General features: G+C 40.4%; 1 protein-coding gene and 1 pseudogene across 1 annotated transcript; one reads left to right on the plus strand and one right to left on the minus strand.

Annotated features, from left to right (window-relative positions):
• Positions 1-582: 582 nt before the first annotated feature.
• LOC114826673 (uncharacterized) lies at positions 583-1,508 on the minus strand. The gene is made up of 2 exons (XM_029107481.1): positions 1,496-1,508; positions 583-965 (listed from the first exon to the last, which is right to left on the minus strand). Exons 1-2 carry the CDS (start codon positions 1,506-1,508, stop codon positions 583-585), a joined length of 396 nt encoding a protein of 131 aa, XP_028963314.1.
• A 14,240-nt stretch (positions 1,509-15,748) lies between these two features.
• On the plus strand, positions 15,749-16,819 carry LOC114826672 (ribosomal RNA small subunit methyltransferase-like; annotated as a pseudogene).
• Positions 16,820-24,511: the final 7,692 nt, after the last annotated feature.

A 24,511-nucleotide genomic window follows, 5' to 3' on the forward strand; every position in this document is an offset into this window, starting at 1 on the left:
TCTGCAATGAATTCGTAACATGAATATAAAAAACTAGAGTCAAGCCACCATTTAGTGCTAGGTATAACAATTAAATTAGACTCAAAACAAGCAAAAAAATTTTTACCTTTCTTCATGTGGCAAGCCAAGCCTTATACAAAAATAATGTTTGAGAATCGATGGCTTGTTAGGTTTGCTATTTCTTTTAGGAGAAGGAACCCTTTTGGTAGAATTCTTTCTAGTATCGGTGGTTAAGGGTGTATGTGCCTCGGTGGTACTTCGTACATAGTTCAAAGACTTAATCTTCTCATCTTCAAACTTTTTCATCTTTTGCTCTTCACTCACACATACTGAAATTAACTCATTCACATCCCACTTTTCATGCAATGCATTGTAGGACAATTTGAGATGTGTATAACTATCAAGCAGGGAACTCAATATCACATGTACCAAGAAAGTTTCAGGGATTAGTACCTCGATAATTTTGAGTTTTCCAACGATGTCCACCATTTTTAAAATGTACTCACACACACTCTCTATGCCATCATGTCTCATGGTTGTCAATGAATTCATGAGATTACCTGTTTCAATTTTTGGTGACTCCTAGTACTTTTCTTCAATGCAATTAAGGAAATCGTTTGCATTGGTAGCATCTGTCTCAGTTTTTAGTGACTCTTGGTACTTCTGCTCAATGGACTTGAGAAAATCCTTTGCATTGGTAGCATCTGTGAAGGCTCCTCGAACCACATCGGTCATGCTTCTTTTGATAATCAATAAGGAAATTCTGTTTGATTTGTGCCACTTTTCATATTTAGACTTCTGACTTGAGGTGCTTCCATCTGTTGGTGTAAAGGGCTCTTCAGTTCTAAGTGCTAAGTCCCAATCCATGACACCTAGCAGGATCTCAAGATCTTGCTTCCATTTCTTATAGTTGACACCAGTGAGTGGTTCAACTGTATTAAGGTGCATGGAGCTAGAATTCGTAGCTGTCAAAGCACATAGTTCAAGTATTAATCTTTAAATCCCCAGACTATAAATCACCTTTTCAACATCTTTAGATTGATGAACATGTGAAGACTTTTCTTTAATCACATCACCTTTATAACCAACATTTGAATTTCTATAATCAAAATTATAAACCTTTGTGGTTTGACAATAGTAATTCGATTCAAACATTTGTATATAAAGTGATATACTACTTAAATTCTAAGCATGAAAGAATGATCTTCTTTAGATGACCAGTGATCATGTTTTGAATTTAAGCACCATCACTGGTATGTATATCTGAATGAACATATATGTCTTTATGATCAAGGATAGCTTTAGCTATCACTTGATCGTGTTCATATATATTTCCCTAATGATATACTACCAGTTCTGTAACCTACGAGACAAGGAAAATTTTCTTGATGCCTTCAACATAGGGTTAAATGATATGTGAAGGGCTCTGATACCAAATGTAAGTAAATTATGCAACAGAAAAAACTTATTCACAATTATCAACTTAACCACTTACCTGTGGAAGACATCATCTCAGAGAACTAGGATTAATAACTGAAGTTCTTCTACAACTCTACACAACCGAAAGCAAGGCTCGCTCAATGGGGCTTGAGTTTTCTGTAAACTTTCGTGTACTGTGAGAGAGCAAGGACCTCAATTTTATACTACATACGATGGAATTCAATAAGGATGCCTCCCATTAAGTGATCTTTATCAAATAGTAGCTTTATCACCATGAAACACTTATGCATTATATCAGCTAGAAGAATTCTAGTTTTATCAAGAATGTATCTGACTTGAAACTTTAAGTAATACAACTCCTGATAAGTCTACCACATGTGTCAATCCTAATCTCCTTATCATTCCATATGTCTTTAATCAAATCACCAAGTGTTTGCTCTCATATAGAACTTACACTCTGGGCATGGAATGGCGTCCGTCATCCATGAAATTTTCTGTTGGTGTGGATATCAATACAGGACAAGAATATATGGTGCCTCCTTTGCCAGATTTGGAAAGAATGATTGAACCACTACCATATTTTATTGATGCCATGTTATGAAAACCAGAAAATGAGGTTGTAAGTGAAGATACTGATTCGGTGTATAATGTTACTGATGAAAATTCTAGTGAAGAGGAGAAAGGAAATATTAGCACCAGTTCTTCTAATGATCCAAACTGCAGTGAAGAAGACAGTGAAGCTAGACGCAGTCATAAGGATGGCCTTCATCGATCAAGGAGAAAAAGACCAAGGGTAAAAATGCTCTATCTATATTTAGATTCTATACCAGTTTTTGTTTTGTTCGACCTACATCGATTGAATTTTAATGATCTTTAGGTTGAGTCTTCTGAGAGGTGTGTCAAGAAAAAGAGAGTGGGTGAGCATGATCGCGTTTTATTTGGGATTAAAAGAACTAAAAATTCAAAAGGTGGCCAGAAAGTTTCAAAGAGGAAGTCTTCTAAAGCAAAGACAATGAGACCCTAGCGAGTAGCAGCACACAATGCTCAAACTGTGTTTTCTCAGAACCCTGAAACATCTACAGAAGGAGAAGAAGATGATTGGGAAGATGATTCATCGAATAGTGAGTCTCTTCAGAAAGAAATCCACACTCAAAACGATGATGGGGACTTCCAGATAATGCAACAAAACCATACTAAAGAAGAACCATCTCGACATGAGTTTGGCAATATAGTGAAGCCACGTGTAGTTTGTTCGTCTCAGTCAAACGTCAGAAGCATGCCAAAATTGGTTTTTAAGCTTAAGAAGCAAGAGGCTCCAAAGGATGTAAAACTCAAAGATAATAATCAGGCTGATTTGGTGTCTCCATCTTCTAGATATCAAGATGTCACTCCAGATAACAGGATTTTTAACAGCTCTATGGATCCAGATTCCTCTTCGGTGGATGTGGTTTGTTGACTTGTATTAGGATTCCCATAATTGTGGGATTCTTACCATATTAGGTCTCCTAGTATGGAATGTAATTATTCTTTTTATTCTTTCCCATATTTGTATAGGGTTGTATATATACCTTTGTTTGAGATGAAATAAACCTATCATTGAAAAGCATTCTTTCTTCTTGGTATCGGAGCCGGGATTAGAAAACACCAAACCCTAATTATTTTTTTCTGCCGTGTCCCTGATCAATTGCAGCGAGCAACGTAGAGTTGTTGCTGCCCGTTTTCTGATTGATTGCAGCGAGCAACTGAGCAGTTGTTGCTGCCCCTTCAGTTCGTCCTTGTTGTCCCAAAGTTGCTGCAGTTTTTTTCTTGCCCGTTTGTATTAGTCAACACCAAGTTCCAAAGTTCCATCCACGTTGCAGGTAAGCGAGATGGTTGAAGAAAAGGGGACTGATTCTTAGATTGTTTGTACGGCTGCTCCAATTATGGTGCAATCAGAAAATTCAATCTTTAATATTGGTATGTTTTTGGATGAAAAGAACTATGATTTATGGGCTCCTCTCATTCAAATCCATATTGCTGGAAGGAAGAAGATGGGATATCTTCGTGGGTCTATCAAGGCACCTAACGAAGACGATCCTAAATATGATGATTGGTTCTCTGAAGATCAAAAAATAAAGAGTTGGCTTTTGTCTTCAATAAAGCCTGAGATTATGAAACGGTACATTCGGTTGTCTACATCGAAGGAAATTTGGGACTCTCTTAAGGCCGCCTACTTTGATGAGAATGATGAAGCTAGAATTTATTCGTTGAATCAGAAGGCATCACGTCTTCATCAAAATGGCCGACCTTTGGCTACCTATTTCGGGGAGCTAACTGAGATTTTCCAAGAATTGGATCACTTTAATAAAGTATCCATGGAGTGTGAAAACGACATCAAAGTGTTTCAGAAATCCACTGAGAGACAAAAAGTCTATGTGTTTCTTGGTGGTCTCGATGATGGGTTTGATCAGGTGCATGGAGAAGTGCTGCGGAAGGATCCCCCATTCGGATTGTAGGCCTCTTATGCATATGTCCGTCGCGAAGCCGACCGAAAGGAAACAATGAAGACAGAGGTTAACAGGAGTGAACCCGCTGCCATGGCAGTGAAGGCCCGTGGATCATCTTTTGGGTCGAACCGAGAAGGGTCACAAAGCCGGTCGGGACAAACTTGACCTAGCCAGACAAGCCGAGATCGTCCCCAAGGTAAGTGCCCACACTGTGGCATGACAGGACACTCTAAGAGTCGTTGCTTTGAGTTGATTGGATATCCCGAGAATTGGGATAAGACCTGTGATCCTTGGTGCAACAAATCTCGAGCCTCCGTTGCAGAAACTAAGAATGATTCGGACCAGATAGCGGACAAGGTATCTGCCATGATTGCTACAGCAGGTAGTGATGGTAAAGCACTAAGTACCTCTACTTCTGTTATGAATAATATATGGATAATTGATTCCGAAGCTACTGAACATATGACTTGCAATTCTAGACAGGTTCCCTCACTAAAAACATCCACACAAACCGAGGTCAATGTTGCTAATGGTAATGTCGTCCCTGTTATTGGGGATGGCACAGTTTCCCTTTCCGATACCATGAAACTTGACACTATTCTTGTGGTTCCCTCTCTAAATTATAATTTGTTGTCCGTTGCTCAAATAACCCTTGCCTTACATTGTTTGGTTATTTTTTGGCCCTATTTTTGTGTTTTTAAGGTCATCCGGACGCGGAAGACGATTGGTTATGGTATTAGAAGAGGGAAACTTTACTACTTGGAGTTGGCCACCAGTAGTTCTAGCCTGCTAACTCAAGCTCTTTCCATTGATGATTCTCAAAGGGGTACTAATAAAGTGTCAGATATCTGGATGTGGCACCGGCGCCTTGGGCATGTTTCCTTTGGTTATCTGCATAAATTATTTCCTAGTTTGTTTGTCAAGAATGATGTTTCTCAGTTTAAGTGTGATGTTTGTGAAATGGCTAAGAGCCATCGAACCTCCTTTCCTCCCAGTTTCAATAAAAGTACCGTTCCTTTTATGATTTTGCATTCTGATGTATGGGGACCGTCGAAAATAGCTACTCTTAGTGGTGCTTACTGGTTTGTTACTTTTATTGACGATTGTACCAGAATGACTTGGGTTATTTTGTTAAAGTCGAAAAGTGAAGTTAGTTCAGCCTTTCAACAGTTCCATAAAATGATTGCTGTGCAATGCAACAGGAATATCCAGGTTCTTCGAAGTGACAATGGGGGTGAATATGTTAATATGGAACTTCGTTCCTTCCTAGAATTGCATGGTATTGTTCATCAGACCACGTGCCCGTATACTCCTCAACAGAATGGGGTTGCTGAACGAAAAAATAGACATTTGCTGGAAATAGTTCGTGCTTCACTCATTGCGGTGCATCTGCCTCTACATTATTGGGGAGAGGCACTTACGTCCGCCACCTATATTATTAATCGTCTTCCTTCTCGTACCATAAACTTCCATACGCCACTTCAGGCTCTCACATCTCAGATTAGCAGCCCACCGACTCCCAATCTTCCCCCACGGATCTTGGGGTGTGTAGCTTTTGTTCACCTCCAGTCTCCTCAACGGAATAATAAACTTGAGCCTCGCGCTATTCGTTGTGTTTTTTTGGGGTATGCTACTACCCAGAAAGGATATCGTTGTTATCATCCTTTGAGTAAAAAAATGTTTGTAACTCAGGATGTGATTTTCCATGAGCATGAAATGTTTTTTGGCTCTTCCGCGTCCTCACTTCAAGGGGAGTACCGGAATAGTGAAGTTCTGACCTGAGATAATAGTGAAGTTTTGAGTTTTGATTACTTTTCTGTGGCTAGAAACAAGCTGCATGAAGAACAGCCATTGCAGTCATCAAGCATGGACTACACGGCATCTGGAGGAGAAGGGCCGCAGCCCACGTGTTGTGGTGATCAGCCCACGGGATCTGAAGAAGGGCAGCAGCCCGTGTTTGGTCATCAGCCCATTGAGGAGCAGAAAGAAAATCAGGAGGAAGAGGAGCCCACAGGCCTCACAGAGTTTAGGCTTGAAAGTGAGTTGCAGCCGAATGTTTGCAGTGGAACCGAGCAGCAATTGCAGCATTTGTCACGGGATTCTTCTCCCGAGGTTATGTCAGGTCCGAGTATGAACTCATCTTCTATTAATTCTCATAACCAATCGTCTCCTACACCGGATGCACATCCACTCCGTCGCCTTTCAGAGCGTATTAATCGAGGTATTCCCAAACCTACTTATCAAGCAGATCCTAAGTGTAAACACAAATATTCTGTGAGTGAGCCAAACTCTGATTCAAGAGTGAGATACCCATTAAACAATTATGTGTCTACCTGTCACCTGTCAGAATCAAATAAGTCATTTATATATCAATTATCTACTGTATCTATTCCTAACAGTGTGCAGGAGGCTTTAGCAGATTCTCACTGGAAAGATGCAATGAATGAGGAATTGAGATTGTTGAAGAAGAATGCTACCTAGGAAATAACTGACTTGCCAGCCGGAAAGAAATCTGTGGGATGCAAATGGGTTTATACAGTGAAATACAAAGCAGATGGAACGGTAGATCGCTTTAAAGCACAATTGGTGGCAAAGGGGTATACACAGAAATATGGCATCGACTACACTGATACGTTTGCACCAGTGGCAAAGATCAATACAGTTCGTGCTCTACTATCCTTAGCAGCAAATCTGGATTGGCCTTTGTAACAGTTCGATGTAAAAAATGCATTCCTCCATGGAGATCTAACTGAGGAGATTTACATGGACCTTCCACCAGGGTGCAATGATTCGGACATATGGAAACGAAAGGTATGTAGGCTCAAGAAATCATTGTATGGGTTAAAGCAGTCCCCAAGAGCTTGGTTTGGTAGATTTACCAAGTCTATGAGGGCATTCGGGTATAGGCAAAGTAATTGGGATCACACTTTATTCGTGAAACACCAGAACGAGAGGGTTACAGTTCTCATTGTATATGTGGATGATATGGTGGTTACTGGTAACGATCATGTTGAGCAAGCAGCCTTGAAGAATTATTTGTCCACAGAGTTTGAAATGAAAGATCTTGGTTCTTTGAAATATTTCCTTGGGATTGAAGTGTCGAGATGCAAGTCCGGGATATTTCTATCACAAAGGAAGTACGTTCTTGACCTGTTGGAAGAAACCGGTATGATGGCGTGCAAGCCGGTGTCTACTCCATTGGCCGAATGAATGAAGTTGGGTATCGATCCGAACCAAGTACCGGTTGATAAAGGGAAGTATCAAAGGTTAGTAGGGTGATTAATGTACTTGGCTCACATTAGGCCAGATCTTGCTCATGCCTTAAGTGTTATTAGTCAATATATGCACAATCCGGGAGAACAACATATGAGTGCAGTTATGAGAATATTGAGTTACTTGAAAGGGAGCCCTAGTAAAGGAATTTTATTTCGGAAAAATGGGCATTTCAAGATCGAGTGCTATACGGATGCTGATTGGGCAGGATCAACGAATGATAGGCGCTCGACATCTGGATATTTCACCTTCGTTGGGGGCAATCTAGTAACGTGGAGAAGCAAGAAGCAGAATGTTGTATGAAGGTCAAGCGCAGAAGCCGAATTTCGAGGCATGGCACTCGGTATTTGTGAACTATTGTGGCTTAGGTTTCTGTTACAAGATTTGGGGGTCAAACATGGTCAGCCGATGAAGTTATTTTGTGACAATAAAGCTGTTCGTGATATTGCTTATAATCCCGTGCAACATGATAGGACCAAGCATGTAGAGGTTGACCGGTTCTTTATTAAAGAGAAGCTAGATAGTAAAGTAATTGAGGTTCCTCCCATAGGAACGGACGACCAAGAAGCAGATATTCTCACGAAGGCGGTTTCTAGTGACAAGTTCTCCAGGTTTCTAGACAAGTTAGGCATGTGCAACATCTATGCACCAACTTGAGGGGGAGTGTTGACTTGTATTAAGATTCCCATAATTGTGGGATTCTTACCATATTAGGTCTCCTAGTATGGAATGTAATTATTCTTTTTATTCTTTCCCATATTTGTATAGGGTTGTATATATACCTTTGTTTGAGATGAAATAAACCTATCATTGAAAAACCTAAAGTTTTCAAGAAATCTCTTAGCCAATGATTTGACAGATACTGGGGAAACTGTAAAGACAGAGAATTCATTGGAAGCATCCGCAAATTACCAGGATAGCAGAGTCAGATTGGAAGCAGCTACTGGGTCGCTTGCTAGTTGTAATGTCCATATAGAAGAGATGAATAATGTCCATCAGTATGTTAATCCTGAGAATAATTGTGAACAATTTTGTAATCATTTAAAAATTAAGGGAACGGAAAATTATGAAGGTGTCTTGCGTTGCAGGGATGGGGAACATACTGGAACACGTGCATTTGAGGATCTAGATGGTAGAGAGCTTTGTCATACTGACGAGGCACTTGTATCTTCATCATTTGATTACTCAACTTTGGGCGAGCACAAACAAAAAGGAATCGAGGGTTCTCCGGAGATAGAGAAGTTTGCTAGAAGAAAGCACTCTGGTGATTATGCTTCTCTTAAATTTCCTGCACAAAACTCCACAAGTTCTAGAGATTTAAACCCCAACGATTCTTCAAGCATGGATCCAAATTCAAATTTTGGGGTACGGAAAATGGGTGGAGGTGCTGGCAGATCAACTTCTTTGAAGTTTGTTTACAAGCGCAGGACTAATTCAGAAGGTTCTGGTGGTAATGTCGAAGAATATGCAACAAATATCAACGACCATCATGATTCAGGAATGGATCTCCCCGCAGCTGCAACCAATGCAATAAGCAGAACAAGAACCTTTAAGATCAAAGCAACTTCACGGAAGGTGGACTCTGTGAGCTGTAGCCCTAAGTTGAGGTGGGGCCATCAAACATTGGGGACATCAAGGGATGCAGAAGACTCCTCTGCCAAATTGTGTGACCAGATTCATCAAAGACCAAGGTCTACGAGAAATCATCAGGGTTCATGTAATGACTATGGCCAAAGTTCTTCAACCCGAAGCATGTTAGTGTTGAATTATAAGTCTCTAGCTGATTGAGTATTAGAAATAAGATGAGTTTAATGTGTGTATTCATTTGAGCATAACTGCCAAGTGTAGAGTTAAAATGATGTAAGGCCATGAGTGCCATGTGGTGTTTGATCCATGTAATTAGGTTGATGAGTGACTAAGATTAAAAGTAGTGTTTTGTGTGGTCCTAAAGCTAAGGCTACCAGTTAAATGTAAAGCAGTGTTAGTGCGCATTTTTCAGAGTAGTACAAATTATTCCTCTGCAAGATTTTTGCATGAGTGAACAAGAAAAAAAAAAACTTTTCGGTTCAACTTCTTCTATCTTTGTTTTGCTTCTGTTCAGCATTTTCAGAGAAAAACATCCAGCTAAATCAAGGAACACTAACATGGCCTCAAAGCCTGGTTTCGATTAAGATCTGGGCGTGTTTCTGTGAGCTCAAACATCACCGTTTCTGGTTTCGGTGAAGTTTGCCGGAGTTTGTCTGTGACTTAAAGAACTACGTGTTTCTGGATTCACACAAGCTCACGATGGCTGGATCTGGGAGTGCTGAAGTGAGGACCCCGATCTTCTCCGGTGAGAACTACGAGTTCTGGAGAATCAAAATGGTTACCATTTTCAAGTCATATGGACTGTGGAATCTGGTGGAAAAAGGGATTTCGGTTTTCGATTCGAAGAAGAAGAAAGCTAAGACTGATGAAGATACAGATGTTGATGCTGACGATGATGAGAAAATGACTGCAATCTTCATGAAAGATGCAAAAGCTCTCGGAATCATTCAAAACGCAGTCTCCGATCAGATTTTCCCTCGAATCGCAAACGCAGACTCGGCAAAAATGGCATGGGATCTGTTATATGGCGAATATCACGGTGGGGATCAGGTAAGATCTGTGAAACTCCAGAATCTTAGAAGAGAATTTGAACATACTAGAATGCGTGATGATGAATCCTTGACTGGGTATCTTACTCGTTTAAATGATCTGATTAATCAAATGAAAACGTTTGGTGAAACTCTGTCAAATGAGAGATTAGTACAGAAGGTATTAATCAGTCTCACTAAGATATATGATCCTATATGCTTAGTGATAGAAAATACCAAATGTTTAGAATCTGTTGAACTGCAAGAGGTACTAGCCATATTGAAGAGTCAAGAGCAGAGGTTTGATTTGCATTCTTCAGATGCAACTGAGAGAGCATTTTCTTCTCTTACTGTTAGTTCAAAAGGGCAGAATCGAAGTTATGCTCAGTCTAGTACTTTTAAACCACAGAGAAATTGGAATCGAAAGGGTAAGAAATGGGATTCAAAACCAAAGTTTCAGCAAAAATCATACACAAATATTGCACAGAATAGTACTTCCTCACAGGTTATGGGTCAAGAGAGTGTAAAACCTCAATATAAAGTGTGTTCAAAGTTTCATTATGGTGAATGTAGATATAAGGGGAAATCCAAGTGCCATAACTGTGATAGATTTGGTCATTGGGCCAGAGAGTGTACTGTTGGAAAGTCTATTCAAAAGGCAAACTGTGCAAGTCAAATGGAAGTGACAGGAAACTTATTTTATGCAAATTGTATAGTTGCTGAGACTAAGGTTAATGGAGATTGGTACATAGATAGTGGCTGCAGTAATCATATGACAGGAAATGTTGATCTTCTTGTTGATGTGAATACAAATGTTGTAGGGAAAGTTCAAATGCCAACAGGAGTGTTAGTTAATGTGGCAGGAATGGGATCACTGGAAATTGAGACTAACAGAGGAAGAAAATACATTCGAGAAGTCATGTATCTACCTGGTTTGAAAGAGAATCTATTAAGTGTAGGACAAATGGATGAGCACGAATATTATCTTGTGTTTGGTGGACATATGTGCACTGTTTTTTATGGTCCTTCTCTGAAATGTCAAATTATCCGTGTAAAAATGAAAGAAAACAGGTGCTATCCTCTATCTCTACGGCCTGAGAAACAACTTGTGTTGAAAACCAGTTTTGCTCATTGTTCTCTGACTTGGCACAGAAGATTAGGCCACCTACACTTTGGTGGAATCAAGAAATTGAAGGATAATGACATGGTTCATGGATTACCATATCTAGATGAGTATGACAAAGTGTGTGAAGGCTGTCAATATGGTAAGCAACACAGAGAAAGGTTTCCTAGTGGTCAAGCACAAAGAGCTGGTGCTCCACTTGAATTGGTTCATGTTGATCTGTGTGGACCGATGAGAATCGAGTCTACTGGAGGAAACAAGTACTTCATGTTGCTTGTAGATGATGCAACCAGGATGATATGGGTGTATTTCCTTAGATTCAAATCTGAAGCTTTTACTTGTTTTCAGAAATTCAAGGCCATGACTGAGTTGCAAAGTGGAATGAAGGTAAAATGTGTAAGGAGTGATAGAGGAGGGGAGTTCTTATCAAATGAATTCAAGCAATACTGTGACACAGAGGGAATCCAAAGGCAACTGTCTCTATCTTACACTCCACAGCAAAATGGAGTGGTTGAAAGGAAAAACAGAACTGTGATTGAAATGGCCAAGTCTATGCTTCATGACAAAGGAATGCCTTACTATATGTGGGCATAAGCTGTGCATACTGCTGTCTATCTGTTAAACAGATGTCCTACCAAATCACTGGATAGTATAACACCTTTTGAAGCTTACAGCAAAAGGAAACCAGGTATTGCTCATTTGAAGGTTTTTGGCTCAGTCTGTTATGTCCATACTCCATCCGAGCTAAGACACAAGCTAGAACCTAAGAGTATAAAAGGAGTCTTTGTTGGATATGCAAAATGTGAGAAAGGCTATAGAGTATTTGATCCAATCTCTAAGAAACTGATTCTGTCAAGAGATGTTGTGTTCGATGAAAACTCAGCTTGGGATTGGGAAAGAAGCACAGAAAGATATATGTCACTTCCTACTTATGAGTTTGACACTGTGGATACATCAAGAAGTGAGAATAATGAAAATGACCCTCAAGTTTCAAGTGGTTCATCATCTGGCATATTGGAAGAAGCTGCAAGTGATATTGATGATACACAGATCAATTCTCAGTCAAGTGCAGGTGTGAGTGACACCTAGGCATTTGATCATACTCCATTAAAATGGAGAAAGCTGGATGATGTACTTGCTAAATGTAATCTGTGCATTATAGAACCAGAGAATTTTGAAGATGCAGCTAAGGATGAATCTTGGATGAATGCTATGAAGGATGAGCTCTCCATGATTGAAAAGAATGCAACCTGGGAGTTAGTGGACAGGCCAAGTAACAAGCCTATAATTGGAGTAAAATGGGTGTTTAAAACCAAACTCAACCTAGATGGAACTGTGCAAAAGAACAAGGCAAGGCTTGTTGCAAAGGGATATGCCCAGAAACCAGGAATAGACTACAATGAGACCTTTGCTCCTGTTGCCCGGTTAGATACAATCAGAACCCTTATAGCATTGGCTGCACAAAAGAGTTGGAAACTCTATCAACTTGATGTCAAATCGGCTTTTTTAAATGGTGTTCTAGAGGAGGAGGTGTATGTCGAGCAGCCTGATGGTTTTGTAGCTAAAGGGGAGGAAGACAGGGTATATAAACTTCACAAAGCCTTGTATGGTCTAAAACAGGCACCACGGGCCTGGTATGAGATCGATACATATTTCTCACAATGTGGTTTCACAAGAAGTTTAAGTGAACCAACACTGTACATCAAGGCAGAAGAGAAAGGCATTTTGATTGTGTCGATCTATGTGGATGACATAATCTATACTGGGAGCAACAAACAAATGCTTGAAGAATTCAAGGAAGACATGAAACGAAAATATGAGATGACTGATTTGGGCCTTCTCCATCATTTTCTTGGAATGGGAATAATTCAAACCACTGCAAGCATTTTCATCCACCAAAAGAAATATGCAAGCTCTCTGTTAGACAAATTTGGTCTAAAAGAGTGCAAACCTGTGCTTACTCCATTAGTTGCAACTGAGAAGTTAACCACGGATGATGGAAGTGATGCTGCAAGTGAAGAGTTATACAGAAGTTTGGTGGGAAGTCTCTTATATCTCACTGCAACCAGGCCTGATATAATATATGCATCCAGTCTATTAGCCAGATTTATGCACTGCCCTACCAGTAAGCATATTGGAACTGCTAAAAGAGTGCTAAGATACATTAAGGGCGCACTTGATTATGGTTTGGAATATGTGAAGGGTAAGAACTCAATGTTAATTGGGTTCTGTGACAGTGACTGGAGTGGATCAATTGAGGACAGTAAGAGTACTTCTGGTTATGCTTTCTCCTTTGGCAGTGGAGTATTCTCATGGGCATCTGTGAAGCAGAATTGTGTAGCTTTTTCCACTGCAGAAGCAGAGTACATCAATGCTTCAGAAGCAACTACTCAAGCCATTTGGTTGAGATTTGTTCTTGAAGATTTTGGTGAATTTCAAACCGAAGCCACTCCAGTGCACTGTGACAACACCTCAGCAATTGCAATCACCAAGAACTCTGTGTTCCATCAAAAGACCAAACACATTAACAGAAGATACCATTTCATCAAGGACGCACTGAAGGATGGGATCATTGATCTGGTGTACTGTCCAACTAATGAGCAACTAGCTGATATTTTCACAAAACCTCTGCCTAAAGATCAGTTTAATTATCTCAGGAGCATGCTTGGAGTGAAATCAGCTCAAGACTTAAAGGGGAGTGTTGAATTATAAGTCTCTAGCTGATTGAGTATTAGAAATAAGATGAGTTTAATGTGTGTATTCATTTGAGCATATCTGCCAAGTGTAGAGTTAAAATGATGTAAGGCCATGAGTGCCATGTGGTGTTTGATCCATGTAATTAGGTTGATGAGTGACTAAGATTAAAAGTAGTGTTTTGTGTGGTCCTAAAGCTAAGGCTACCAGTTAAATGTAAAGCAGTGTTAGTGCGCATTTTTCAGAGTAGTACAAATTATTCCTCTGCAAGATTTTTGCATGAGTGAACAAGAAAAAAAAAAACTTTTCGGTTCAACTTCTTCTATCTTTGTTTTGCTTCTGTTCAGCATTTTCAGAGAAAAACATCCAGCTAAATCAAGGAACACTAACAGTTAGTTAACCCCGCTGGAAAGTTACCATGGCTGATGTTGTCAAAACATGAGGATGGTTATCGTTATATTCCTCAACTAGGTGATGAAGTTGTATACCTGAGACAGGTGATTTCTAATATCTATGATTCATGGTTTCTGGTCCTTTGGTTATTACTTATAGAATTTACTGTTTGATAATCAATATTTGGGCTTGTGATTGTTAGGGCCATCAAGAGTATCTAAAACTAGTCAAGAATTTAGATGAGGGTCCTTGGGGTCCTTGGGAATCAATTAAGGAAAACATCAAAGTTGCGGAAATTTGCAAGGTTGAAAGCCTCGATTATGCTTCGCTGCCTGGTTCGAGGGAGAGTTGCTGTAAAATCAAACTTAGATTTGTAGACCATTCTTCTGCTATCCTTGGTAAAGCATTGAAGTTGACTTTGCCTGAAATTGATTTTAATGATTGAAAACGTGGTATGATGCTTCTATTAGAAGAAACTAGACCACTGGGGAGGAATGCGCGGTTTGGTGGAGGGATTCAATTTCAGATGAAGGTGGGACTTGGTGGGTAGGTCGAATTGTTTGTTGCCAGGCCAAATCACATGAGTTTCCCGATAGCCCTTGGTTAAGATATAAGGTTCAGTATGAGAATGATGATGAAACCCATTTGTATTGTCCTTGGGAATTGCGTGAACCGTCCGTAGTAGATGATCCATACTCATGCGAACAGCCCCATATTGATTCTGAAAGCAAAGAGAAGCTTCTGCGTATTTTTTCTAAATTACAAGAGAAGGTTTGTGCAAATACTTGGTGTACCTGTCTTGTTAGTTTGTGGGAATTGGAATTCAAAGCTCCAATTATCATTAGGAAAGACGTAATCATTCTAAAACTGTTTTCTATCATCAAGGATATTAATTAATTATGCAGTGAATGATGCAGGACTTGCAAACAATCCAACAATTGAATCAGGCTGTTGAGAAGGCGGATTTCTGCAACAAGTAGAGAAACACTATTATATGGTTTAACAATTTCAGTTCTGATAAAATAGAAAGAATGTGCGGAAGGTCGCAACATATATGCTTGCCTATCATCGATCTTGGCTGAAACTAAGATTTGAGAAAATAATGATGTCTTGGCTTTCCTGTGCATTGTACCCTGAACTAATCCAGTCGAGGTTAGAGAACGACTATTATACAAGCTTGGAAGCTGTGAAGCATGATATAATGGTTATGATGTCAAATGCCCAGCATTACTGGAAGAGAAATGAATTGCAAGCCCGGATTAAGCACATCTCGAAAAGGTTTAAGAAGAAACTGTCCAAGTTGTAGAGCTTTTGAGTCAATTTTGTATTTCCCGGCATTAGGGCCGGTTGTTTCAGTTTTAGGTAAAGCAGTCCTTCCAAAAGGGGAGTGAAAACCACAGGCCACCGAAGGAGATAATTTGTTGTATAAACTCCTTCAAGATGACAAGTATGATTAGTCTCATATGGGCAACATAGCATGCCAGCTGTTTGGAATTTTACTATTACAAGTTAGAACCACATAAAAAATATGAGAATTCTGCACATAGCTGTCAAACAATCCCCTCATTTTATATCATTTTTCTTTCTTTTTTTTTAAAGATATTTCTTTTACCGAGCATTTTTTAAAAATTAGAAAATCCATTATTGGGTCATTTCAACTAGCGTTTCCATGACTATGATTCGATAATTTAGAAAGAAGTTCTCAAATTATGTTCTGTTCCGAAATGATAATTATATTTGCCAGAAGATTTTCTCAGGTAGTGTTGTAATTAATTTAAGAAACTATGTTGTATGATTATACAGAAATATGTTTGATGTGTTTTGGGGATTCTGAATTGAATAAAGATAGGGGTTTGCTTGTGGTTCTGTACACAGGTGATTCAAGGAGATGTGCTGAAGACTGAGGAGCTTCCCTATTTCGATATATGTGCGGCAAATATCCCTTATCAAATCTCATCTCCCTTAACCTTCAAGTTACTGAAGCACCAACCTGCTTTCCGATGTGCCATTATAATGTTTCAGAGGGAATTTGCGAGGAGACTGGTTGTGCAGCCCGGTGACAAGCTCTATTGTCGTCTTACCGTCAACACCCAACTCTTGTTTTCGCCCCCCGCCTAAGGTGGATTCCTTTGTTGTTCGAATCGAGCCCAGGAAACCGGCTTTACAAGTGAACCAAAAGGAGTGGGATGGCTTTTTGCGGATCTGTTTCAATAGGAAAAACAAAACCCTTGGCTCAATTTTTAGGCAGAAAAGTGTCATCAATTTGCTCGAGAAGAATTACAAGACCCTGCAGGCTCTTAATCATGCAACAGCCCAAGAAGAGGATACTAATGATGTGATGGAGTTTATGGATGAGGACATGGGGACGGATGGTGTTAATGCGGAAGGGGAGATATCCGAATTCAAGAAAAAGGTGCTGGATGTGTTGAAGAAGTCTGGTTTTGAAGGTGAAAGGTCCTCCAAGCTCAAATTACAGCAATTTTTGAGACCTACTTTCCCAGTTTAACAAGGATGGTATACACTTGTCCTGATCTTTGGATCCAGTGTTATATTTCTTACAAGATTATTATACATTTTACTCAACCCAATTTTGTTAGGTTGCATCAAGTCTTTCTCTTGTTTTATTTAGTGTTTTCTTAGAGGGGATACGTGATGATTTAGCTTGAGATTATATGTCGGATGTCCGATGGTTCTCCAAGTTTCCTTTCCAATGTATGTGGATAATGCATCTTAATTGAGAGAATGCAGACATGAGATTTCACGGTTTTTAGTCGATTTTTCGAATTACTACAAAATCCCGCACCATTCTGAATCGGTAGTGTGTTTAGCATTGTAAGCCATAAGCTGTTTGCATTATTGGAATCATTGATTAATCTAATTGGATTCAATCGTCTACCACTGCGATGCATCTCCACAAGGAAAAAGACGGTAACGACAGACATTTGCATTCTTTTTATTGCTTGTTCAAGTTCCTTATCAGAATTTCCGACCCAAACAAGTTGTTTGAACGGAACACATTGGTGGTATGGCAATTGAAATGCAGATACATCTCTATCGCTTTTTTGTTTTCATTATTCTTTGCAACTTTTGAATTACTTCCTGCAACCTTCCGGATTTCTGCACAATGAAAGCATGAATCAAAAAGCAAAACCAGTAACATTTCTGCCGTATCCTTTCTATGCCTTTGCAAGAATTTGAGATTTTGGTGGCCAAACAAAATTTGACTCCATAAGCAATAGGAAGGCAAGGACTATGGGTGGAGGACGATTTCCCTTCTCATCACATTGAGAATTATGCTCGAAAAAAATGTTGTACTTCACATTGGCCCCTGGAGGATTTTCCGCAGTATATTTATTAGGAAAACTAATGAAAGGGGCTTGAAAACTTTGAGTTTTAATGATAAGGACAAAATAAAGGGTAAAGTGAATAGTACCAGGATTGACTTTTTAGTGTAAAAATGTGGTTTTTCGTTAAAGTGAACAGTACCGAGTGCTTTTCGTTAAAATTCCCATATTTATTTGGTCTTAATTTATGTTTTACTCATTTTCTAGAAAGGCTACGCTTTCAAAGCTCCCCTTATCAATGGTTTCCTCTATATTTTAATCTTCCAAGTTCTCTGATTTTTTACGTTTTCCATGGAAGCTGTTTTAATTCAAGCTTTCATTCTGGTTTAAAGGTTGCATATATCTAAAGGTATAGTTAAAGATCCTAGACATTTGAAGGTAGTTTAAATCTCTATCTATATTCAAATCCGCAATATTATAAGTTGGGTTTTGATTGTTGTGAGAAACCCCAACATTAAGGATATATTAGTACTTTTACATCAACTTTTGGTTATAATTATCATAAAATTAAAATGTTGGTTATAATTCTACATGGGTTCTAAATTTGGGTTATATTTCCAAATTTCCCCTAGTCTCTTTCCTTTCACATTTTCAAAAATATCGTATTTTACGTAAATACCCTTATAGTTATTTATAAAGACGGAAAAATATCACTCCCCCACAATCTTTTTTATTTTCTTCATTCTAACAAGGCAATAAGAAAGAGCAACCCGGAAGGCTGAAGCCAACAGAATAGTGACTAGCACTGGCGGATCCATATAGGGACCAGGGGGTCCAAGGACCCTTCGGAAGCCCGAAGAAACACTTGTGATCGACCTTCGGGACCTTCAACAATTTGGGCAGGTGCAGTGGAGATGCTTGTTGCCTCTATGGATGTGCAAGCAATAGTGCTTATAACAAAGAAGAAGAAGAAGAGGTTTTTAATTTTTGTTTTAAAAGACCTAGCCAAATCGATGACGTTTTTGAGCTAGGTCGTTATAAAAAATTTAAAAACTAAAATATCTCTATTTTCTTTACAGAGCCCGAGAACCCCCGGTCTTTTCTAGTATCCCCAAATTATATTTAAGAACTCATAGCCCCAATCGTCGCGACCTTCCAACTTTAAACCTAAGTTACCCTATTCCCCACCACCATTTGCCGTTCCACCGCCTTTAGCTGCCTAATTTTATTTCTTCCAAATTCATATAAGTTTTTAAATCCTAGACTCTAGTCCCAACTCCCAATTAATAATATATATGTTACATTAACAAATTTTATCTTTGTAGAGTCACTAATTGCGTCATGTTGCTGAGGAGAATTTATTGGTTTTATTACCTTTGAGATTAATCTTGATTTATTCAATGAACCAAATTCAGTAGAAAATAGTGATACGGAACCAAATTAGTCTATTTTTTTTTTTTTTGAACTTTTATGTTGGGACCCCCCGAACTTGAAATCCTGGATCCGCCACTGGTGGTGACTAGTTAATGTTCAACTCTCATGGAAGACAACCTTAATTCCATATGGCTGCTTGATTGGAGCAGCATGGGTTCGGGTCAGTGTAATCAAAGTTTTCGAGATTCTATGTTTTTGTGAGATGTCTTACACCAGGTAGCCTTATTTTTCTCTCACATAAGAGAAAAGGATGAAGAGAGTGCAACATACCTCTGCATTCTTCTATATTCTGTATTCCTTGTTCATGTTGCAGTTGAGAGATTCAAAGAGTATGTATCCGAACAAAAAGAATTCTGACTGGCAAACTCCACATATAAGCAAAATTTGGTCCAAATTTATACTTTTGAACAAGAAAAGGAAGAAGAAGAAGAAAGATAGCAGAACAACAACAACAACAACAACAACAAAGCCTTTTCCCACTAAGTGGGGTCGGCTATATGAATCCTAGAACGCCATTGCGCTCGGTTTTGTGTCATGTCCTCCGTTAGATCCAAGTACTCTAAGTCTTTTCTTAGAGTCTCTTCCAAAGTTTTCCTAGGTCTTCCTCTACCCCCTTCGGCCCTGAACCTCTGTCCAGTAGTGACATCTTCGAACCGGAGAGTCAGTAGGCCTTCTTTGCACATGTCCAAATCACCGGAACCGATTTTCTCTCATCTTTCCTTCAATTTCGGCTACTCCTACTTTACCTCGGATATCCTCATTCCCAATCTTATCCTTTCTCGTGTGCCCACACATCCCACGAAGCATCCTCATCTCCGCCACACCCATTTTTTGTACGTGTTGATGCTTCACCGCCCACCATTCTGTGCCATACAACATCGCTGGCCTTATTGCCGTCCTATAAAATTTTCCCTTGAGCTTCAGTGACCTATGACGGTCACACAACACGCCGGATGCACTCTTACACTTCAACCATCCAGCTTGTATTCTATGGTTGAGATCTCCATCTAATTCTCCGTTCTCTTGCACGATAAATCTTAGGTAGCGAAAACGGTCGCTTTTTGTGATCTTCGCTAGATTGCTCCGGTCATTAGTATGGATAAGTATATAAATGGATAGAGATAAGAAAGCGAACACAAGATGTACGTGGTTCACCCAGATTGGCTACGTCCACGGAATAGAGGAGTTCTCATTAATTGTGAAGGGTTTACACAAGTACATAGGTCAAGCTCTCCTTTAGTGAGTACAAGTGAATGATTTAGTACAAATGACATTAGGAAATATTGTGGGAGAATGATCTCGTAATCACGAAACTTCTAAGTATCGGAGTGTGGTATCGTCTTGACATGCCTTATCTGTCTCATAGGTAGATGGGGCATCTTCTCTGGAAGTACTCTTCCTCCATCCAGGGGTGGTATCTTTAACTGGTGGAGATGCACAAGGTAATGTATCAATTTCACTTGAAGCTTATTTGTAGTTTCAGGCTTGGTCAAGCGCGATACAAACCATGTAGTAGGAGTCCCCCAAGTCGCCGAGCTAGGGGATCTGCTGAAAGAGGTGACAGACAAGGTAAGCAATCATAGCTCCGGCTGATTGTTCACAGTCTCCCTATCTTGCAGGCAGCATGAAGGATAAAGAGAAGAAAATGAGAAGAGATGATATGGGATACTTTTGCTTTTGAAGAAGTAACTTTCCACAGGCTTATTCTTAAACTGAGCTGGAGGGTTTTCTGGTTTCCTCCAGAGTATAAGGCTGACTGAAGAATTTGATGGTCAAAACAAGTCCATCAAATCTAGAGTACGTTCGACCCTGCTGATATGGGATACTTTTGCTTTGACAGAGTAATAGATGTATCGGCACGTGTGCTGTTACGCTTGTCTCCACATGCTTCCTTGTATCCTTCTCCCTTGCCCTATCTGTTCCTCAAGCAGATGCGGTATCTTCCCTGGAAGCATAAGATGTTGAAGATGAGTACTCGAGAGCAATGTCAGGTAAGTAATCAGGTAAGGGGTTCCAGGCAGTCAGTTCCTGGCTGGAAGCTTGATTCCAAGTACTGACTGATTGCTCTCTTTCTCCTTGTCTTGCAGGTAAGAACAAGGTCAAAGGAAAAGACAGGGAAAAAGCATGATATGAGATACTCTTGCTTTTAACCCTGATGATATGAGATATTCTTGCTCTAGTATAGCTTGTTTGCAGAGGTATTATCGGGGGGAAAGAAAGCTGAATATTTCGAAAGGCTTCGTTGGGAGTGCCCTCTCAGATATGAGGAAGGGTTGAGCATTTTTGCAGGTCTGCCTGTCCGTTGGGGATGGAGGTCGACATATATAGGAGTCTCCTTAACAACAAGTAGTAATGTTATTCCTTTACCCTACTTGGTCATAGCACGGTAGTGGGAGCTGCCAGCTTCACATGTTTTAACGCTGTCAGAGCACTTTGAAAAAGTGGTTTGTGGTATCTGGAAAGCTGATGTTGCGTGTGAAGATTACAGACAGCTTTATCCAAGGAGATCCGGCTCTTGAAGTTGGGAAAGTGTTGCCTCTTCGATTTTCGAACAAGCAATCCTATCGGGGATCTGGCTCTCGAGATTCGGAGAACGATGCCTCTTCGATTTTTGAGAAAGCAATCATGCTGGGGGTCTGGCTCTCGAGATTCGGAGAGCGGTGTCTCTTCGATTTTTGAGAAAGTAATCATGTTGGGAGTCTGGCTCTCGAGATTCGGAGGGCGGTGCCTCTTCGATTTTGGAGCAAGCAATCTTGTTGGGAGTGTTTTCTCGAATGTGAGTAAAGGTTGGGCATGTTTGCTAGTCTACTGTGCCACGAAGCACAGAGGTTGACACACAGGGACTTTCCAATTATCCAGCAATGGTACTGTTCCTTTACCCTCTTCGATTTTTGAGAAAGTAGTCATGTTGGGAGTCTGGCTCTCGAGATTCGGAGGACGGTGCCTCTTCGATTTTGGAGCAAGCAATCTTGTTGGGAGTGTTTTCTCGAATGTGATTAAAGGTTGGGCATGTTTGCTAGTCTACCTTGCCACGAAGCACAGAGGTTGACACACAGGGACTTTCCAATTATCCAGCAGTGGTACTGTTCCTTTACCCTTGTGGGTAATAATATTGTAGCTAGACCTTCAAAATTTATGTGTCTAAACTTTGTTAGTGTTGTTTCTTTGCTATTCTTTTACCCTTCTTGGTCAGAGCGATGTAGTGGGAGCTGCAAGCTTCACGTGTTCAACTTTGGCAGAGAACTTTGGCAAAGTTATCTGTGGTACCTATGAGCTACTGTTGCGTGTGGGAAGTGGGTGATTGAACAGTACGACTCATGTGCTTTCTACTTAACCAGAAGTCTTCGACCGAATGCCCATAATTTCTGCAAAGCTGAGTGTGCGTGTGACAGGTGCTGACAAGGCTGGAAAAGTAGGTGCCTCTTCGATTTCTGAGATCGGCCCTCGTGGTCTCTGAGCAGCCCAGCTTTTGAGAAAGCAAACGCCTCTTCGATTTCTGAGATCGGCCTTCGTGGTCTTTGCGCAGCCCAGCTTTTGAGAAAGCAAACGCCTCTTCGATTTCTGAGATCGACCCTCGTGGTATCTGAGCAGCCTTGTTTTTGAGAAAGCAAACGCCTCTTCGATTTTTGAGCAGGCGCCTCTTCGATTTCTGAAGCTCTGTCGAGTGCAGATTTTTATAGAGGCTGGCATTAAGTTCCAAAGTACACTTGAATCTCCACCAGTAGAAGCTCCATTCTTGCACTTCTAAGATCTTGATTTGTCCGACTTCTTCTCTCTTCAACACCTTTGAAAATGTCTGGCCCCTCCGACCGTCGTTTTGACTTGAACCTTGTTGAAGAGGCAGCCCCGCCTTCTCCTGACAACATATGGCGTCCATCCTTCGTCTCCCCTACTGGTCCTCTTACCGTTGGGGATTCCGTGATGAAGAATGATATGACCGCTGCGGTGGTGGCAAGGAACCTTCTCACTCCCAAAGATAACAGACTACTTTCCAAACGGTCTGATGAGTTAGCTGTTAAGGATTCTCTGGCTCTCAGTGTTCAGTGTGCAGGTTCTGTGTCTAATATGGCCCAACGTCTATTTGCTCGAACCCGCCAAGTTGAATCATTGGCGGCTGAAGTGATGAGTCTCAAACAGGAGATTAGAGGGCTCAAGCATGAGAATAAACAGTTGCACCGGCTCGCACATGACTATGCTACAAACATGAAGAGGAAGCTTGACCAGATGAAGGAATCTGATGGTCAGGTTTTACTTGATCATCAGAGATTTGTGGGTTTATTCCAAAGGCATTTATTGCCTTCGTCTTCTAGGGCTGTACCGCGTAATGAAGCTCCAAATGATCAACCTCTGATGCCTCCTCCTTCTAGGGTTCTGTCCAGTACTGAGGCTCCGAATGATCCCCCTCCGGTGCCTTCTCTTTCTGGGGCTCTACCGACTGCTGAGACTTCTCCTAAGCAACCTTTGTGAAGGCTCCCTCTTGTTTGTTTATTTTGACTTATGTATATGTACATATTTGTAGCTTATCGGGGATATCAATAAATAAGCTTTCCTTCATTTCAACGTATTGTGTTAAATACACCAAAGCCTTCTTCGCTAAGTTCTTTGAATTTTCTTTTGTTTAAGCTTTGTGAGTGGAGCATGTAGGTTGAGGTAGTGTTCCCTTAATTTCCTGAGTGAGGAAAACTTCTCGGTTGGAGACTTGGAAAATCCAAGTCACTGAGTGGGATCGGCTATATGAATCTTAGAACGCCATTGTGCTCGGTCCTGTGTCATGTCCTTCGTTAGATCCAAGTACTCTAAGTCTTTTCTTAGAGTCTCTTCCAAAGTTTTCCTAGGTCTTCCTCTACCCCTTCGGCCCTAAACCTCTGTCCCATAGTCGCATCTTCTAATCGGAGCGTCAGTAGGCCTTCTTTGCACATGTCCAAACCACCGTAACCGATTTTCTCTCATCTTTCCTTCAATTTCGGCTACTCCTACTTTACCCCGGATATCCTCATTCCTAATCTTATCCTTTCTCGTGTGCCCACACATCCAACGAAGCATCCTCATCTCCGCTACACCCATTTTGTGTACGTGTTGATGCTTCACCGCCCAACATTCTGTGCCATACAGCATCGCCGACCTTATTGTCGTCCTATAAAATTTTCCCTTGAGCTTCAGTGGCATACAGCGGTCACACAACACGCCGGATGCACTCTTCCACTTCATCCATCCAGCTTGTATTCTATGGTTGAGATCTCCATCTAATTCTCCGTTCTTTTGCAAGATAGATCCTAGGTAACGAAAACGGTCGCTCTTTGGTATTTCTTGATCTCCGATCCTCACCCCTAACTCATTTTGGCCTCCATTTGCACTGAACTTGCACTCCATATATTCTGTCTTTGATCGGCTTAGGCGAAGACCTTTAGATTCCAACTCTTCTCTCTAAAGGTTAAGCTTTGCATTTACCCCTTCCTGAGTTTCATCTATCAACACTATATCGTCTGCGAAAAGCATACACCAAGGAATATCATCTTGAATATGTCCTGTTAACTCATCCATTACCAACGCAAAAAGGTAAGGACTTAAGGATGAGCCTTGATGTAATCCTACAGTTATGGGAAAGCTTTCAGTTTGTCCTTCATGAGTTCTTACGGCAGTCTTTGCTCCTTCATACATATCCTTTATAGCTTGGATATATGCTACTCGTACTCCTTTCTTCTCTAAAATCCTCCAAAGAATGTCTCTTGGGACCCTATCATACGCTTTCTCCAAATCTATAAAGACCAT

The sequence above is a fragment of the Malus domestica genome, chromosome 01 (genome assembly GCF_042453785.1).
Source record: "Malus domestica chromosome 01, GDT2T_hap1".
In the NCBI taxonomy this organism is placed as follows: domain Eukaryota; kingdom Viridiplantae; phylum Streptophyta; class Magnoliopsida; order Rosales; family Rosaceae; genus Malus; species Malus domestica.